The 18,858-nt window shown below is 36.7% G+C and overlaps 2 protein-coding genes across 2 annotated transcripts; one reads left to right on the top strand and one right to left on the bottom strand.

The window, feature by feature from the left end:
* The first annotated feature begins 1,554 nt into the window (after window positions 1–1,554).
* Window positions 1,555–3,687, top strand: LOC108577136 (Golgi resident protein GCP60). Its single transcript, XM_017940242.1, has 4 exons — window positions 1,555–1,738; window positions 2,030–3,087; window positions 3,150–3,209; window positions 3,307–3,687. The coding sequence occupies exons 1-4, from the start codon at window positions 1,561–1,563 to the stop codon at window positions 3,406–3,408; spliced, it is 1,398 nt and encodes a 465-aa protein (XP_017795731.1). The 5' UTR covers window positions 1,555–1,560; the 3' UTR covers window positions 3,409–3,687.
* Window positions 3,688–8,397: 4,710 nt separating this feature from the next.
* Window positions 8,398–17,137, bottom strand: LOC108577146. Its single transcript, XM_017940253.1, has 8 exons — window positions 17,117–17,137; window positions 16,506–16,637; window positions 16,310–16,390; window positions 15,626–15,853; window positions 13,702–13,905; window positions 13,263–13,457; window positions 10,854–12,127; window positions 8,398–9,010 (listed from the first exon to the last, which is right to left on the bottom strand). The coding sequence occupies exons 1-8, from the start codon at window positions 17,135–17,137 to the stop codon at window positions 8,398–8,400; spliced, it is 2,748 nt and encodes a 915-aa protein (XP_017795742.1).
* Window positions 17,138–18,858: the final 1,721 nt, after the last annotated feature.

Genomic DNA, 18,858 nt, shown 5'->3' with positions numbered 1-18,858 from the left:
TGAGTTTCCTGTCATTTATCGAAATTTTTGAACGGAATTGTAAATATGCAAGAGAAAACTGATGACAAAACTTTTCGATCAACCTGATACTTGGTCATCCTTACAAATTACTTTCACACGGGTAAACAAACAGTTGATCGGGACGATAATTTTGAGTAGAAACTATTATATTGTTAATTTTTTCCAATTTTGACATGTCTTAACCGCATAAAAAAATTATCATCTCTTACTCAGAAGAGATTGAGCTTCATAAATAATTACTTTTTATTACAAAAGGATGTTTTTACTACATACTCGAAAATTACACATACATACATACTGTACATATACTAATTATTACTATACTAAACTGCTTGTTAAAATGCATTAATATTAGTGCGATTTATGTTGTGTCGTACAGATCAGTATTTGATTTTTTTTAACTATGACGCATCTTACCAAAAAATCGAAAAAAATTGGACTGTAACAGTTATGTTAAGGTGCTGCTACTAAAAACATATAAAAAAGCTATGTTAATATTTCAAGAGAGATCCGCATGTTTTTGTGTTTCTCATTTTTTACAACTAGGATTTGCAACGAAAAAATCGGAAAAAATTCTCTAATATATGCCTTCATGTACGCAATGTACCAGATTTTTTTCAAAATTTTTGCGTACACCTAAATAGGGAAAATAGTCCAAAAACCGATGAACATAACTCACCCTGTAAGTGCCCCCTAGGTCGAGCTAGGGGGTTTAAAGTTGGTGTCAAATGTTTTCTTTCGGTAAGCTATCGAATGGTATATTCCTCGACCTAATTGGTTCAAGGGTACTTTTGACCATCTTATCCTGCTAAACCCTTTAGTTATGTGTGCGTTCAATTCGCTTTTCTTTTATCATTATATTCAACAAAGAAGGTGATCATATTATACCGAATGCGAGCGAGACAGGGTAAAAGTAAGCAATATTTGGTACTCGCATAATAACTCAGTACCAAATGTTTATAGTTTTCATTAGATCTTCATGAATTCAATATTTTGCGGATTATATAATATAAACAATAAATTTTACAATGGTATTATGAAAATATAAACAGTTTTAATAAGATCACATTTAGATTCATTTTCATCAACAAAATCTCATGAATTGATAATATTCTCGTACATTGTAATGAAAAATATGAGAACGTAATTTTTTATTAATGGATAATTCATCCTATGCGCGTGTTTTACAACTGTTGAAAGAGCATAAATATGTATATATGTATATAAATATGTATATGTTGGATTGCAGGGGTAAAACTGTTGACGCTCTCTACATATATTTATTTAACTTATGTATCTTTACATGCGGATTTAACAAAAGATCTTTTAGATCTGTTGACTTTACCATCTTTGATGGTTGGATTGTATATAATTCCTAAACTCACCGCTCTGTATAGAAGAGGGCATAACAAAACCTCTGATTTTTTACACGATCGGTATTTCAGATCGTGAGACACAAAGTTCCTTAAGGTGATAGGTCTATTTTGTACCTCGTCTGTGGTTCTAGCGACAGTATTTGACGTGTCAGTGCAATTGCAAATGGCGGGCGCCAATGGTGATATTTCCTCTGTAGGGAGGAAGATCGAGAAATTGGTGATATCCGCGGAGGAATCGGTAAAAAATGAGAATGATGCAGAAAACGGAGAGAGGCTGGAGCCTCGTCTATGGGGTTTCGAGACTAAAGATCTGTACAAAATTGCGATGAATTTCTACAAAGGTGAGTCGATTATATTGACAGTTTACCAGAATAGTCTCGCTATTCAATTTTCTGCGTTGTGTCAGAAAGATGACGTGTCCGTGTGGATATGCGTTAATGTATTGTTGTGCTATATATTTGCAATACGTTAGAAGGCTGAAGTATAGACTTTCATGAGAACTTCACTAGTAATTAATGTGTGTTGATTTTGTATACTTGTGTCCACTTTGTATGAGTTCCATAGTGTCTAGATAAGATTACTTTATTTTAATATTAATGTGATGTTATATGTGAATTGTTTAATTATTGTAGAGAAGGAGGGTAAAGCAGTTCATTTGTCTTATGAAGACAAACTGAAGTTGGTGGCTCTTACCCAGCAAGTAACACATGGTAAATGTACACCAGAGAATGCACCACCTTTGGGTGTGTTAGATGTTATTGGAAGGGACAGGCGTTTAGCATGGCAAAATTTGGGAAGCATATCCAAGGAGCAGGCAATGGAAGGATTTATACTTTTATTAGATAAACTATGTCCCTTGTTCAGAACAGTTGTAGAAGCACAAAGAAGAGATGTTGAAGAGAAGTTGAGGTTAAAGAAAGAAGAGGAAGCAAGGAAATTGGAGGAAGAAAGGAAGTTAAAAGAGCTAGATGAACAGAAACAAAAGGAAGCAGAAGCTAGATTAAAGGAAGAGATGCAGAGGAGACAAATTCAAGATGCTTTAAATCAACAAACATATTATCAATTTAAAATGTATGCGGAGCAACAGTATCCTGGGAATCCAGAGCAACAAGGTGTTCTGATAAGGCAACTACAAGAGCAACATTATCATCAATATATGCAACAGTTGAGACAAAATCAGTTAGTCATAGATGAACAAACCACAGAAATGAACAATACCACAACAGAAAATGTTGAAATAGAAGAGCACAAAGAGACAAATGAAACAGCTGCATTAAATGAAGAGGATTCTGATGAACCACAGGATGATTGTCCACCCATAGCTCGTGCAGAGATGTGGACTAGGAAAGATGTGGAAGAATTCAAGGAAACAATCAGGAGGGAAGATGGTGATGCAGTTATTAAAGTTGGACATGGGGAAACAGTGACTGTTAGAGTGCCAACACATGAAGATGGCTCTTGTCTGTTTTGGGAATTTGCAACAGATGGTTATGACATTGGTTTTGGAGTATATTTTGAATGGTCAAAACCAGAAACAAATCAAGTGTCAGTACATATTAGTGAGTCTGAGGATGAGGATGAAGAGGATGATGATTATGAAACGAGAGAGGATTTGGAAAGTGGAGTAACAAATGCTCCAATTCAGTCTGATTACAAACCATTGCCACCACATATAAGCGTGATAGTACCTGTAGGTATACCACTGTAGTTAACTAAAACAGCAGAACGAATTTTATGTTGTTGTTTTTACAGATATACAGGAGGGATTCACAAGAAGAAATCTATGCAGGAAGTCATAGATACCCAGGACAGGTAAATAAATGAATACTTACAACAATCTAGTGTTTACAAATGTTTATACATGTATAGCAGAGGTATAATGATATTTTGGTATATTTATTCATTACAGGGAGTGTATCTTCTTAAGTTCGACAATTCGTATTCACTCTGGCGAAGTAAAACGCTTTATTACCGAGTCTATTACACACAAAATGGTTACGTGAAAAATTAACTTTATAAAAAACAAAGCTACTGCCATTCACTGACCGTACAATCGTTGTGAACTAGCCCGACACAATGGTCTGCCGATATTGCTAGTCCAACTAAACGAAGAGTCCTATATCTTATTTCTGTTCATATAAAAATGCCAAGTGTTTGCAAGAAAAAAAATATATATACTTATTATAGTTACGTAAAGACACTTTATTGTTTAATATGGCAAGCGAAAAATGGGCACAAGTAAAAGAAAAAATGTTCCTATCGTTCCCCTTCCCATGAATGTTTATAAGAACGAAGCAAACGAAAAAAAAAAAAATGTGTATAAATGTCGGTAATCAACAGTACACGCTCTGCATCAGAAAGGAAATTTCTTTAAAATCCGATATATTAGTGTTGTAATCAATCATATATTATGCCAGTAATGTATCGGTGAATCTATGTATAATAATTGTTTTTCTTGTGGTAAAGATTTTTTTAGTCCATCTTTGTTATTATCTCACTCATGTCTGTATCTTATACTTTTATTAATACTGTCCAACGTTTTAGAAAAATACATTAAAATCAAAATATTCCAGTGTTTAATTTTTCTTTAATTTTATATGCGTTGAAAAGAGTAATTAAAAATCGTAAATACTTCAAGGAAACGCGTTCCTTTTTCGTGTCAACGTTTATTGTACTATAATCATATCGTTTGTTTTTGTTTTTTTTTTTTTCTCTTTACAGGAATGATTTGTATATCGTCGTTAATAATAGTCATAATAATAGTTATATACGCAGCAGTATACAATTACAGGCTTTTTACGCGAACGAATATGCGTGTACGTATCGCATATAAACGCATTCCCAAATGATCGCGTAATAATAGACAATTCGCCGTATAATAACATTTTTTTTTTTATTTAGAAGAGCACTTTTCTGAGACGGCATGGGTTTTTTTGTTCTTTAACATTGCACGGCAACGAGGATTCCGTTACATGTCGAAACTTGAATTAAATTCGCGTGAATAATTTGCATAAACATTAAGCAATAATCAGCGAAATCCTTCTTGACGTGCAATTCTTTTTTCGCGATAGCCAAATTTTCGTATTGTTCTTTTTCAATCGAAACGCTTCGTGCGACCGTAGATTCGTAATAAAGTGAAATTCGAATAGGGTTTGTGGACAAACACCATTCGATTGTTCGAATTAATTGATCAATTTTACTCACGCATTTCACGTCTAAATCGTCGATTATTCCTTAAAGCCTAAATTTGCCTCTACGAAACTATGGATCGATGAATATTTCGAACATTGAAGGCTCGAGTGGTTCGTTGGAAGAGACACTTTCAAATTTTAACGTTCGACTCCAAGCTAGTCAATATGTATCCTATTTAATAAAACCATTTATCTTTATAATCACTATGACGCGATCTTCTTCACGATTAATTAATTAACCTATTTATATTTCAATTTTCTCATATCAAACTCCAATGAAATACACATATTATTTTAAACATTTTAAATTTAGTTTCTGCACTACTCATGTTGTCACATCCATCGCTATGGAAAGTGCCTCTTTGCACTTTGTTTGGTTAGACGTGCCTATCGAACGTCCTATAGTACGCGGAATAGAAAACTGCCATTCGTGTCACATGTAAACTTAAAACGTAATCACGCGCGTTATCCTGAGATGCCTTAACACTTATATATCGTGAGAATCGAGTTCTGTTATCACATGCTTCGTCGCTCGTCGTTCAACAAGTTGTAAACATCTACGCTATATGGCGGCTCAGCTATTTTCTCGTTCGTTTGAATGTCGCGCCAAAGTCGCGGTAGCGTTGCGTGTCGTACTTGCCATTTAAAGACGCGGTTCGAAATGTGATTATACTGTACAGGGTGTAAAAAAATTAATGGTCACGGCTTCAGGGGGTGAATCTACACTCTTGGATCGGTGGACATTTGTAAAAAAAAGTTTCCGCAAAATTGTTTATACCATTGAAAATTAATGTAAAATTTTTGTTTTACATCAACGTATTATGCTTGACGAGAAGAGAAAAAGTCTGAAAGGGGCCATATACCGCAAACAAATAGCTTCCGAGATAAACGTTGATAAAGTTTGACAACGATTTGATTGCGTAGAGCTATACGTATAGGACCTACTAACCTACTGACACTCTGCCATTTGGTAAGATCTAGCCGTGTAGGACACGCTCGGTATAATGGTGTGCGTGCCCCTACACAAACGCCGTTTAAAGGAACAGCAAGGTCTAAACTCGAAGGCGGGCCCGAACCAAACGGGTGTTGAGTAGGGGCACGCACACCATTATACCGAGCGTGTCCTAACGGTTAGATCCCACCAAATAGCAGAAGTTAGTAGACCCTAGTCTATACGTATAGCTCTACACAATCAAATCATTGCCAATCTTTATTAACGTTTATCTCGGAAACTATTTGTTTGCGGCATATGGCTCCTTTCAGACATTTTGTCTTCTCGTCGAGCAGAATACGTCGATGTAAAAAAAAAAATTTAACATTAATTTTCAATGTTCAATTCACCCCCTGAAGCCGTGATCATTAATTTTTTTATACCCTGTACGTCGAGTGAAGTTTAGTGTCGAAAATTCAAGGAATACCATGACTGTTTATTAGTTTTTGTGGTTTTACGGAAGATCTTGCTACCTAGACGAAAATCGAGCGGCTCTGGAGGGAATTTTGGCATTTTCAGCGCAAATAACAGCCAGAATTGGTGAGTACGATTTCAGTAGCTAGCTATGGTTTGAATTTTACGACACATGTAATAAATTTCAACCCATTCGAATAAAATTAGTTAAAAATTCGTAAGATAAACATGAAATTGATCAATATAGTAGATAGAGAATATTTATAATAAATATATATGTGTATAGAATTAAGAGTATGAACGTGTACTTATTCTCTTTTTTAAGAGGAATCAAATTTTGAATAAAACAATAATTACTTGTTTTTTATTTTGTCAATAAATGAATTGAAATTGAATGGGTTGACAAAATTCTAACTTGATTAATAATATTTTTCGTCGAGGGTAGATAATTATGTGAAATTACACGTACACACATATGCAGATATTACAGTTTCCAGAATCTCGATGAATTTACTATAAATACGAATGATCGTGGTATAATTAAGATCGTTAATATTTTAAATACTAGATTAATATTAAATGAAATTTTTACATAACCAATGTAAAAAGAAGAATAAAATGAAATATTTGAATACTTTTCAAGGTTATATAGTTTCAATTTTTTAAACCCTTTGAATTATAAAACAGGGATACCATCCTATTGTTTATTTTTTCATTTTATAAGAAATATCTTAATTATACCAAGATTATAATTTTTCTTCTTCTTTTAATGCAACAACTTCTATTAATGATTATCACGATCAGCAATTGGCATTGATACACATTATTCGAGTATATGAAAAATATCTTCCTAAAAGCATTAACGGTGCGTCTTTTTTTGTTTTCTCGCGGTAATATTACAATAGTATATGCATGTATATAATCGTCTAATAAATACAAAGTCCTCGGTCAAAATTGTCGAGAGACCGGTAAAAATGATCGGAATTTTTACGAATAGCCTCTTTCTTCTCTGTTGCAGCGAGCAAACATGTAGACAAAAATATATGTATATGTATATATATAACGTGTGTACTTTTTTTTGTTCATATTACTATATGCACGGAGAAGCGAAGACTTTCAATCGTTTTTCTTTTCCTACTTTTTTTCGGCACGGATTTCCATTTCGATTAAGTTTTCCTCGTTTTGCTTAATAATACGCATTTCTTCTTGCACGTAAAATCTATGTTTATTCCTGGCTTACTTGTTTGAGCGAACGATCCCTATAAACATCGTGTTCGTACATACAAATTGACGCCGCGGCGTAGGTTCGATGCTTCGTGCGTTCCAAGTGTGTGTGAAAAAAACCCTCGAGCGATGGAGTGGGATGGAAACAACCCTTTTTTTTTCTTCGTGCGTGCATGTTCAGTTGGAATAGTGATCATATTTCAAAACATTGCAACTGCTACGAGTTATAGCTTGTTTAAGGCGAGTTATTTCAACTCGATAAATTCTATTTATCGTTTGCTAATAATTTATGGTTTTTCCATTTCTTAAATCATTAAAATTTCCTTAATTGTTTTTAATCCATTAACGTCTAGTGTATTCTTTTAATGACACTATCATTTTAACTTTTTGTAGTACTTGTAAATAATGCAGTACAAGACAGTGTTGCTTTCTCGGAAAGTAATTGTGTTCATTGTTAGCTTTAGGTTCGTTTGTTGATCACGTTGTCGAACATCAAATATAAAAACAAATTTGCCAAAAAAAAAAGTCGTGTATGATATTTCGTAGAAAAAAATTTAAGTTATTGAGAGACCCAAAAATTATTCGATATAATTTTTCTAATAATAAAATCTTCACCAAATAATTCGTCAATATTTCAATATTCGTTTAAAAAATATTCACAGGTGAAAATTTTTGTGAATACTATATGTAACAAGGATTGATTAACCCCACCTCATCGATCAAGATCAGAGACACTTTATCATGAAGAATTGTGGAACAGTTTGGTCTATAGATGATTAGCACAAACATGCTACTATACTTCACGTATATTGAATAGGTAAAAACGCCTTTATCCAATTTATCGTTGATCCACGCCTGTCATCTAAACTCCTCCAAATCTCCCTTCTTTACCAACTGCAGCTTAAACTGTGCGCATAATTGACGCCAATTTGCGTTTTCGCGACTTTAACGAGGCATATTGCGCAAAAATATGAGAATCACTCCTAAAAATCCACTGTGTATTCCCTATTGGCAACATAGACAGCGTTTCACGCCCTCTGTCATCCCCTCCGTCCAAAAATTCAACCTCCTTTTAAATAATTGAAAGGCGGGGCCGGGTAAATCGCATTTACGCTGTATGTACAGGATCTTGAAAAGTGGCAGGACGGATATTTACAGTTTGGCTTCGCATGTCCCTTCGTTATAACGACGTCTCCATGTTCAGATTCGCCCATTTGTTATTCTCCATTCTGTAATCCTCCACTCTTCCAGTGAAACTTCGACGGAAGTTCACATTTTGTCTGACTGGTCTCGTTCGTCTTTCTGTTAACGAACGAGTCAATTCACCTTTAGTCGGTAATCTAGAAACATTTTCTGGAGAGATTCTATCGACTGCAGTCGCTTGATCAGCGAATTTTTCATTACGATTCGAGGTCGATCCTTCATAAGGTGGAAAAGAGGTTGCATGTTGGTAAACTCGAGCTGATGATTGGTTCTTGCTGAAATCTATATTGTCTACGGCGTCTGTGGAAGCTGAGAAGGCATATGGATAAGGATGTTGACGATCTGGTGGACAAGAGAAAGAGGAAGGATGAGAAGTGTCTGAATAACGTTGTCTGCGCGAGTCTTGGAAGCGACGTCTCGAGGACATCCGGTCACAGGCTAAGGAACGTCCTAGTTGAGTGAGGACTGTGTGGTTTGGTGATTCTTCTGTAGGAGTGGAATCGACCTCTTGTCTGGTACGGACCACGTCTTTTCCTCCGAAGGGGTCGCCTGGACAGACTTCTTGTATGGGACTGGCGAAGATGAGAGTTCTGTGTGGAAAAATGCACATATTTTTTCCAGACGTTTTTTCAGTGGTTCTTTCTAGATCATCCTATACAGGGTTTCCGGTGAATAAATAAGTAAAAAAAGGAAGATGAAGTTTTTTTGACTGTGTGCCTAGTTTTTGAGGAAAATAACTTTAAACATCAAATTTAGGTTTAACTCCTTAACGCTCATGCCTGTGTCTTACACGTGCATAACTAACCCTCCAAAAAGTGCAATTTTGTTTAATTTTTCTTTTTTCACTGTTCATATTGCGCTATCCTTTCTATTCTATTGCAAAAATGTAAATCATAGCATTATAAATAAATGGAAAACTTATTTCTATACGTCTAGGAAATAATTAAAAAAGAATAAAATTGATCATTTTTGGCACATCAAGTTGAGAAAAATGTGAGCGTTAAGGGGTTAAGTTAAATAAGTCCAGTGCAATGTTTAACTGGTAATTTTGGTAATTTATTTTACTTTCAGTAATAAATAGTATATAATTTGTAAAAATCATCAAAAAGTTTACTGTTTTCACTACAATATTAGCATTAAATACTAACATTATGTAGCAAAATTTAAACTAATAATTTGATCACATACAACATGCGTCTTATACACCCTAATCAATGGGTGGTACTTTTATATTGAAAATTATTTTTTTAGAAAATTAGACAAGCAATCAAAAAATTTTACCCCACACTTTTTCTCATTTTGGCAAAAGCTGACAAAAACTTACACAGCACGGATCATTTTTCTTTCGACATACATATATTGTAGAGGGTACATTTCTAAGTAACATACACTTCGAATTTTGCGGCGGTCTCTTTTAAGGAAACTAAACAGTAATTCTGAAGTGTATGATCTATAGAAACTCTTTTGCGAATAATAAAGCAATAGATCAAACCAGGAACAACTATAATATCAGATTGTTGGAAATCATATGAATATTTAAAAAATGAGGGGTACAGATATTTAATAGTGAACCATAGATATAATTTCATCAACCCAGAAATTATCGCTCATACACAAAATATTGAACGTACATGGCTAGATACACGGGGTTTGCACCCCGGTGGTATTGCTACCACGATATGACACAGGTAAAAAACATTATGCGGGGTATTTAGCAGAATTTTCGAATTATGAACGTATTGAACAATTTTTTCAGAAACGTATCCTCTTAATAATGATATGTAAAATAAAAATATATTATTTTCAAAAATTATACACATTTTTGTAACTTAACGTTACAATTGAACGCGACCCAAACCCAAACCCTAACCCTAATCTAATTCTAATTTTAAATGGAAGTTGGGTTTGGGTTAGGTTAGGTTAGATTAGATTAGAATTTCTTCGGGGTGGGGGTGCAGGGGGAGGCGCCGACGCTTTTACTTTATAGCAAAAAATCTTGAATGTATATGTCAAGGTTAAAGTCATAAAGACTAAATTTCTTTTTTTAAGAATGTTATTTTTATAATATTTGAAAAGCGCATATCTCAAGAACCAAAAGAGACCACCGGAAAATTCAAAGCATGTGTTACTTAGAAATGTACACTTTACAATATATGTCTAAAGAAAAATGTTCCGTGCTGTATTTTTTTACCAATTTTTATCCTTATTTGTTTTTTGTTTTTTTTTTTTATAAGGAATCACTTCCTTGTCTGTTGTACAACGATTTACAAGACACCCTGTATAGCTCGATTTAATTGTTTGTAGTTTGAGATGGTTCGACTTTTGTGTTTGAACGTGTCAAAGAATTTCTTTAATTCTGTTAAATATTGCTGAACCATTTAGTAATTTAGTTTTTTCATTTCGTAAATATAAGAAAAATAGAAAAATACTCACCTGGTATTCTCACGTTTCAATGCTCCATCTTCACCCTTCTCCGTGGAAATATTCTCCAAGAATTGTCTCTTCCTCTTTCCCAAAACCCCATCCAAACTCTCCCTGGATCTCGAAAATAGATTGAACTTTCCTCCATCGTTGCTCGAAGAAGCACAAACTGGAGTGCATCCTTCGTGATAAGACGCTCGATTCTCCAAACGCCTGTCTACTTCATCGTCCTCCCTATCAGAGAAATTCTGAAGCTCCCTCGCGGTAATCAACGTGTACCTTCTCTTATTCTGCTTGAGAATCGACTTCAAACAGAAATAAGTCTTCGAATCTGGCAACGTGCCACTCTCGTTCGACATAGGATTCGCTATCACTCTGCTTCTGCTGTTTATCCTCTTAGGTATTGCACCTCTGCTTGCATCTACAGTTGCTCTGGAACTAGTTTCGTCGAGTGAACAAAGGGAGAATCTGAACTTATTTCCCCTGGTTGAATCATTTACTTTAGCCTGTCTCATCTCTTGCATTCTATTCTCGATATTAAACTCCTCTTCCTGGTCACTCTCCAGAATATTCCTCAAACTTTGTCCATTCAATTTCAAGAACTTAGTATCAGCTTCTATCAGTTCTGTCCTCGATCTGAGATTCGGTTCAGACATGTCTCGAGGCATCAAATTAGCCGTCATCCCTTTTCTCATACTGTGAATTCTCTGTGTCGAACTTGTACCGGGATTTTCGATATTCAACTCGCTTCTGGATATCTCTGAACTCTCTAACTGAGCTTCCACCAAGAATTTCCCACAACTTCCACATTTTCCATTCTCTGTTTCGCTGATTAACGTGCAACTTGATGGATGAACTTCGACGGAGGTTTCTATCAGTGGTTGCCTTACCTGTTCGTTGGATTGTCCGCTGTTTTCTTCTTGTCCGGTTCCTTCTTCTAATACATTCATCTCGAAGGTGGAGGCATTGGCGTGACAGGGACAGGAACATTCGCGTAATGCTAGTCGACGGTTTCCATCCTCGTTTACTTCCTCATTGATGATGCAGCCTTGCTCTGCACGCTGATAGAGCAAAGCTTCTGAGTAACTCGGCACCATTTCGGTTATGCTTGTTACTTGAGACTCTGCTGGACGTTGGTCAGGTGCTGGATCCATCAGAAGTGCCTCGCTGTAGCTAGGAGCTAGCATGTAGGAGCCTGGTTGATTGATGGTCTGCTGGCTCATGGACGCGTGGATTGGTTCGCTTCCACTTGGTGTGTCGTAGTTTATTCCGAATAATTTGGTGATCTGATAAATTGTTAATTGAGATGTATGTTAATCAAGGTGGTATTAGAATATGTGGTAAATGAATGGTTTGCTAACACAATGAAGTTATTTATTCAATACTCTTACACAGTTTTGTAGAAACTGTGTCCCGATTATTGTCCCGATGTTCAGTACAAAAAATGACGTTTTTGGACGTTTATGTCCAAAGTGCAAAAGTCCGAAAAATTTAAAGTTCACAATTGTACAGTTCAATGAATTTCTCCTAAGCCCGAATGATTTCTGTCTCTGAAGGTGTAACGCTTTCAAATCGAAAAACGTTCCTTTCATCGTTCTAAAAATCTTTCCTTCAAGTCGCACCTTGGAGGGAAATGCAGAAAAGTGGGACCTAGAATTGCCCTATTACAAACAGAGGCGGTTTTTCGATTATGCAATATTTCATCCAGTAAACAAGACCTGCAGGAAGTCACAAAAAAGTTCCTTATTCGGGGAAGCGATCCATAAATCCTAGGTCCCTATTTTCATTGTATGTGGGCTTACGATAAGTGAATTGCTGATTGAGGGCGATCTGGCTGGGCAATATTTCGAGAGAAAGTTGGTGTCGTCTTCCAGCCAGATTCAAGTCCTTTAGAAAATATACAATCTTTGGTAAACAAATTGACTTTCTCAGAAATAACTACGTGGCCCTAACAGTGTTGAAACAGAAGTTTAGTAGATATTCTAATCTAAGTTGGTCTGATGAATTGTTCTGATAGTTTTTAATGTTAATTCTAACGTTAGTTTGGTGAATTTTCATGGTACATTTTGAGAATGTAGAATTCTTATTTTCTTTTTGGATTGTTTCAAATCCTCGAACCACTGAAATCTCATTGATGGATCTGACAAGGGGAATTGTGAGAGATAAGGGGAATTAAAGATTGTTGCGGTGAGATAAATTGAGCCTCTTCGATTTGATGTGTTCTTTTTGAAAATTTTACGTTGGGTTTGTCAGACCCTGTTAGACTAATCCAGGATTAAGGAAGTGAAGAATTATGGGAAAATATGAGTAGAAGTTTGTTGTTATTTGTCACAGTATCTTTTCTTCGATCTTATAATTATAATAAGGAGGAAGAACTGAATTATTATAGGGTGAATGTAGAAAGGTGTTGACTCGTTTTACCTGATAGTCAGCATATTGCGTTTTGTACTCTATGATCACTCTCAAAGGCCAGCTGAGCAACAGAGCACTGAGGCACCAGTAGACGTAGCGATTAGTGAACCAAGGGTTGCCAAGGACAGCCACCAAAGTCGTAGGATTTGGATTGTATCCCAAATCCAGACCTTCTCGCATTTCCATATAATCGTCTCTTAGCTCCTTGAAATTTTAATATCTCAATTAACCGAATAATCTTGACTAATTAAAAAAATTCAGTATTTAGCGATCTGTCAAATTTTATTGGCAAGTTAATTGAAAAATTTCCAAATATTTCAATTAATCAAATAATCTTGACCAATTAGAGAATTCATTATTCGGTGAATTATTCAATTTTATTGGCAAGCATGATTAATTGAAAGATTTCAGAAATCTTAATTTGAAATGTATTTCTAATTTGACGTACTTGCTCCGCGAAGAATCTTGATCTGGCTTCTTCAAACTCTGTCGCTGATCTCATATTCGAGAAGGCGAACCCTTTGCTTAGATTAATCTTCGTAATTGGTACCTTTGGATCCATTATCAGCTCCTTGCTGATGTCCTTCACGCCGCAGTAGTCGTAATAGTAAAAGGACGTAGCAGCGTGTGTGTTTATCCTCTCATAGTAGACCTGGAAGGTGGTGTTTTGTTAAATAGAAGAATAAATCGAGGAAAGATGGGCCATATTGAATGGAACAGATAGGGGTACACTATACTATTGTACGATAAAATTAAGCAGGATTCAGAAGGAATTAGGAAAAATACCAATAGAGATATGAAATTTTAGTAATTTCTTACAAATTTCGACAGATCTAGCCTTCCGCAACCCTAGGAAGCCCAAGATAGGGTGAAAATTTGTAGCTTTAGCTTTTCTCATAAAATAATTTGTTTAAATAACGTGTTCTCGTGTCAGAAAAAATAATTGTATTTTCATTTTTAATTATTTTTCTTGAATTAAAAATTTGAAATTAAACCTCCCAACAGTCTAGGTTTCCTAGGATTAAAAATTCAGTTTGATCGAAAGCATTCTCTAGCCTCTAGCATGAATAGAAGAGTGGGGGTAGCTAATATATCAGTGGTGGGGGGACGACCTTGAGCTGCTACTAACTCATCCCTCGCTATAATTACCAGGAACAACTCTTCACCTTAATATCAGACATCTCAAATTTATTAATGTAGGAAGCAGGCGTAATAGAAAAGTCGCGAATACGGTCAATCGAACATTCTCGTTGCTTCAACGCCCGATAGGCACGTGCGAGCGAGTGTGTGTGTGTGCGTGAGCGTCGGTCGCGAGAATGCTTTGACGTACCACGACCGGGCAGGCAAAAGCGTTGACAAACACACAGAATTTAAAGGAAACGTCGAGAACGTTCGGGCGACGCGCCGTTAAAAGGACGTGCCCGCGGCGCGCGCGGGCAGAATAGCAGTGATTACGATACGATACGATACGACGTGTGTGTGTTACTGTCTCGTTTTATCCGTCTCGTCATCTCCGTGATTAACGGATCTAACATTCTATTCCTACTGTCGGCAAAATTTAGGGTTTGGGGCGGCCCCCGTGGATGTGACCGTGGGTAAGACGTGCCATAAATCTGGTCACCAGAAGGAAAGGACAGAAAGCGACGTTCCCGGGCGAAACGGGTTTTCCGCCAAAATCGCGGTAGAAAGGGAACGTCGTAGGGGTACGTCCGAAAACAGCCCTAATTGGCGGAGAGAAGAAACGCCCTCGTCAAGGGACAGTTTAAAAACGAATAGCGTGTGGAAAAAGGTGTGTGTGGAAAACGAACTTGGAGTGAGAAAAGTACATTGAAGGAGCGTGGCTGAGAATAGGACTCGTGTCCGTGTAGAATAAATTATTAGTTATTTATTAGAATTAAACTGTCTCGTCTCTCGCCTTTATCAGCTGATTCCGCCAAACCTCTCTCCATCCCGGACTCGACCCTACACTACATTAGTTTTAAAGAAAAAAAAAGAAAACGCATTTGTAAGTCTGAATGCTACTAATAATATTAAATATTTCAGTTATCTGTAACATTTGTAGTATCAAGGTGACAAATTGATTTCAAACTATCGAATCTGAAATTAATCATCCTTGAATATTTCACGTAGAATAATTCACAGAATTAATTTCATACTTACTGATCCCTATATTTCACAAAGAAAAATTCTAGAAAAAAAAAATTTAACAGTGATGCAAGAATCTGATAGAGATAGAAACGAAGAAATGGTCCATCTGTCCTCGTACAAGGCTCAGTGAGACTCGCGCAAAGCGTATCAACGATTTACCATCCCGCGATTTCCTTTCGTCTGGATTACGAGATATGCGTTGCACGTTGCGCGCTATGCGTTACCTGCGTCGTCGTGTAATTGTCCCCGTTTCTGTACCGCGTAATTTGACGTTTTCGTCTCACGTAGTGGTACGAAACCGCCTTCCACCATATGGTCGGTTGTGCGGACTTCAACTGCAAGATCTTGGACAGCACACTATCCTGGCTCTCAGCGTGTAACAAGTCGATTCTGATCGGCGAGTGATAACACTCCACTAGGTAGACCAGGTACAGCATCCCCATGAACGCCACCTGGAATTGTTGATATATGTAATTTCAGGAGAATATAATGAAGATACTAAAAAGTGGAATTATGAAAAAATTTTTCAGAAATTCATTTTTCAGTTCTGTTCTGTTCTGTTATATTTTTTGTGAAGCGAGTTTGGTTCATTTATTTCGAAATGTATCGACACCAGGAAATTTTTAGAAAGTTACAGGAAGAAAGAATGTGAAAAATATACTACGACATGGAATTATAAAAAGTTTCGTGTAATCCAAAAAATACGTATTTCGGATATTTAATGGAAAGTTAGAATTTTTTAAATTCCAAAATTCATCTTTCGGCTGTAATTTTATTTCTTTTTCTTTTCGTGAAATGCGGTTCATTTATTTCTATACGTATCGAAATTACGAAATTTTGAGAATGTTGACTTTTATATCGGATAATATGGATGTGATTCGAATGAATTTTCCTATATAGATACTCACGGGAATGTAAATGTAGCCATCGTCGCAGGGAGACACGTGTCTCGTGCTTTTAATCGGGTACCTCGAGAAATTGATTACGACCTACGGAACAATTACCACTCAAGAGAATCCTTTTTCCCTGAACGAACACTCGAGGTGTAAGTTTTTGTAGCATTGTTTGGATAGGGATCTCCGTAATGCAGAGGAAGTGACGTACCTTGGTGACATTCGCGCATCTACACCACGTCACTGCGGCAAGGCATCCGTATATTAACACGGACAGCACCAGACACTTGCAATTTGGCTCCTTTTGCAACGCTCCGCACAGTGTTTGGGACACTGGTCGCTGCTACAACGATATTACGATTTGAATGTCTTTGGTTTCATTTCTTTCAATTAACATAGACGAAGAATTTTTTATCACTTTTACTATAATTTAATGTAAAGAAAAAGTAGAAAGTTTAAAAATTGGGAAAACATTATTCATCCAATAATAAAATTGGTATTATTGAGAAGCGAGGGAAAATCTGAAGGTTAAATTATGGAAAAAACAGAGTATATGATTTGTGGAAATATTTGTCCCCTTTCTTTCCGGCAATGATAAAGTGTAATATGTTGAAAATTAATATTGAAAAATGGGAGAAAATTGTAAGCTTAAATTATTGAAAAAGCAGTATATTGAGTGTGCAATTTTTGTTCCCTCTCTTTGAGGACAATGATGAAATATAATATTGAGAAATGCGAAAAAATTTAAAACTTGCATTATTAAAAGAGCAGAGAATTATTTCTTTTATTTCTTGTTTTCCTAAACGAACAATTTGAACATACTTCTTCATTTTCCCGATTCATCGTTGAAACAATCGATCCAGCAGATACTTCGAAATGTATTCTCGTGATCAGAGCCTTCCCATTTCACGAATACTCCACTTTCTGTCCCTTATTTCCCCGATGCTGGCCTTTGTGCTGCAAGAATTCAATTATTTGCTTTAGCGGAGATCAAACGACGAAGGGGACCCGAATATCCTAAGCATGCTGTTCGCCGAACCAAAAATGTGTCTTCCTAATTAAACACGTAACAATTAAAGAAAAAAAGAAGAAAGAAAAATTCTCCCCCATTAAAGACACTTTAAAAATAAATTCCAACGTAGAATCGTTACCAGTACTCCACAAAAAAATTGTAACGAAAAATTCTACGAGATTCTTCATACGAATAACAATAAAAAAAAAATAAAAAAAAAAACAGAAATATTCTCCCCTATTTAAAAATAAATTTCAAAGTAGAATCTTTACCAGTACTCCACGAAAAGTTGTAATAAAAAATTTCACGTGAATCTTCATACCCCTGCGTTAATTGCAACTCGAGGGACTACTCGTTACTCCATCAAAATCATATCGTAAAACAACATCCTAATTACGCTAAACCTGCGGTCCACGATTCAGCCTCGAGCACCATCCTTCCCGCCTTTTAACTCCTAAAAGCCTCTCGTATGTACACCTAATTATTCTCACGAGTCCATCTTCAGCTACTAATCAAAACAATCCACCGCAGCGATCGTTCAAATCGATTTCACTCACGTTCACCAATACGATTAACCAACGTAAAGGAAACAGAGTATAGAGAAAAAAAGACGAAAGAAAAATTCAAAAAAATAATCCTCCGTCCCGTTTCCTCTCTTTTTTTTTTTTCTGTACACGAACAAAAGAAAAGCACTTCTAAACCGTCTCGAAAAACGTCCCCGGGGATAACGATGTTTGCCTAGCTGTCGGCCGTGTTCAAAGGTTAGCCATCAGGCCGCTCGAGCACGAGGAATCGTTCATCCCAAGGCGAGGAATAAAATCGATCGTGGTTCGAGGGGTAGGAAAGAATGGGACTGCTAGTAGCTTCTACTTATCGTACATTTCTCTTCTCTCAATTCTTCTCCGAACACCTTTCTCAGCATTTTCACTTTTCATTTCACACGTCGTCTTGGGTCCTTCTACCTTCTTCTTGATTACTCTTGAATAGTCTTCATTTGAGAAATCGAACGATTAAAAAATTCCTTTCTTTTTTTTTCGAGACGAACGCAACGAAACGCGATGAAGGATGATGTATTTTCAACGGAAGTATTGGCGATGCGGGAATTTAGAGAAGTACGGTAATAAAAAGAGGAAGTTGAAATGGACGAAGCGGAAGTCGAGGACGCTCCGTGGGTCGCGCGAGCGTCAAGACGCGTCCTGACGCGCCCCTCTCGACCGGATCCACCCCGATGCTACCCCACGGGCTAACTGGCACCGTCGTCGATACACGGTACTCGCGGACGCGGCATCACCACTGACGTCCCCGCGTCGCCACGGCGTCGAACGGCGTCGGCGCCCTCCTGTGCCGGGGGTTCCCTACGCGGCTGCGCCCGCTTCCGCGTTCCTGCGTCCTCGAGTGCCGTGGCTCTTTGTCTTCGTGCCCATTCACCTCCCACAATTAGACTCCAGGACGACGATCGGGATAACGCTGGTCGAGCTCGTTTTCCTCGACGTGTTTTTTAGGCTTGAATATGTTTTTTCCTCTTTTTTTAGATTGATTTATTTTTTTTTTT

The sequence above is a fragment of the Habropoda laboriosa genome, unplaced genomic scaffold, assembly GCF_001263275.1.
Source record: "Habropoda laboriosa isolate 0110345459 unplaced genomic scaffold, ASM126327v1 scaffold598, whole genome shotgun sequence".
NCBI lineage: Eukaryota > Metazoa > Arthropoda > Insecta > Hymenoptera > Apidae > Habropoda > Habropoda laboriosa.
The sequence above is the reverse complement of the archived record's forward strand: the minus strand, read 5'-3'. Positions and strand labels throughout refer to the sequence as shown.

Bases quoted from the DNA above. Each gene is read 5' to 3' on its own strand.
- LOC108577146 (XM_017940253.1), bottom strand. From the start codon at position 17,137: ATGAATCGGGAAAATGAAGAA. The intron at 16,391-16,505 runs GTACGTCACTTC...ATTGTTCCGTAG, and splicing joins GATGCGCGAATGTCACCAAG to GTCGTAATCAATTTCTCGAG. The intron at 13,906-15,625 runs GTAACGCATAGC...ACCACCTTCCAG, and splicing joins ACAATTACACGACGACGCAG to GTCTACTATGAGAGGATAAA.
- LOC108577136 (XM_017940242.1), top strand. From the start codon at position 1,561: ATGGCGGGCGCCAATGGTGATATTTCCTCTGTAGGGAGGAAGATCGAG. The intron at 1,739-2,029 runs GTGAGTCGATTA...TAATTATTGTAG, and splicing joins TGCGATGAATTTCTACAAAG to AGAAGGAGGGTAAAGCAGTT. The intron at 3,210-3,306 runs GTAAATAAATGA...TATTCATTACAG, and splicing joins GTCATAGATACCCAGGACAG to GGAGTGTATCTTCTTAAGTT.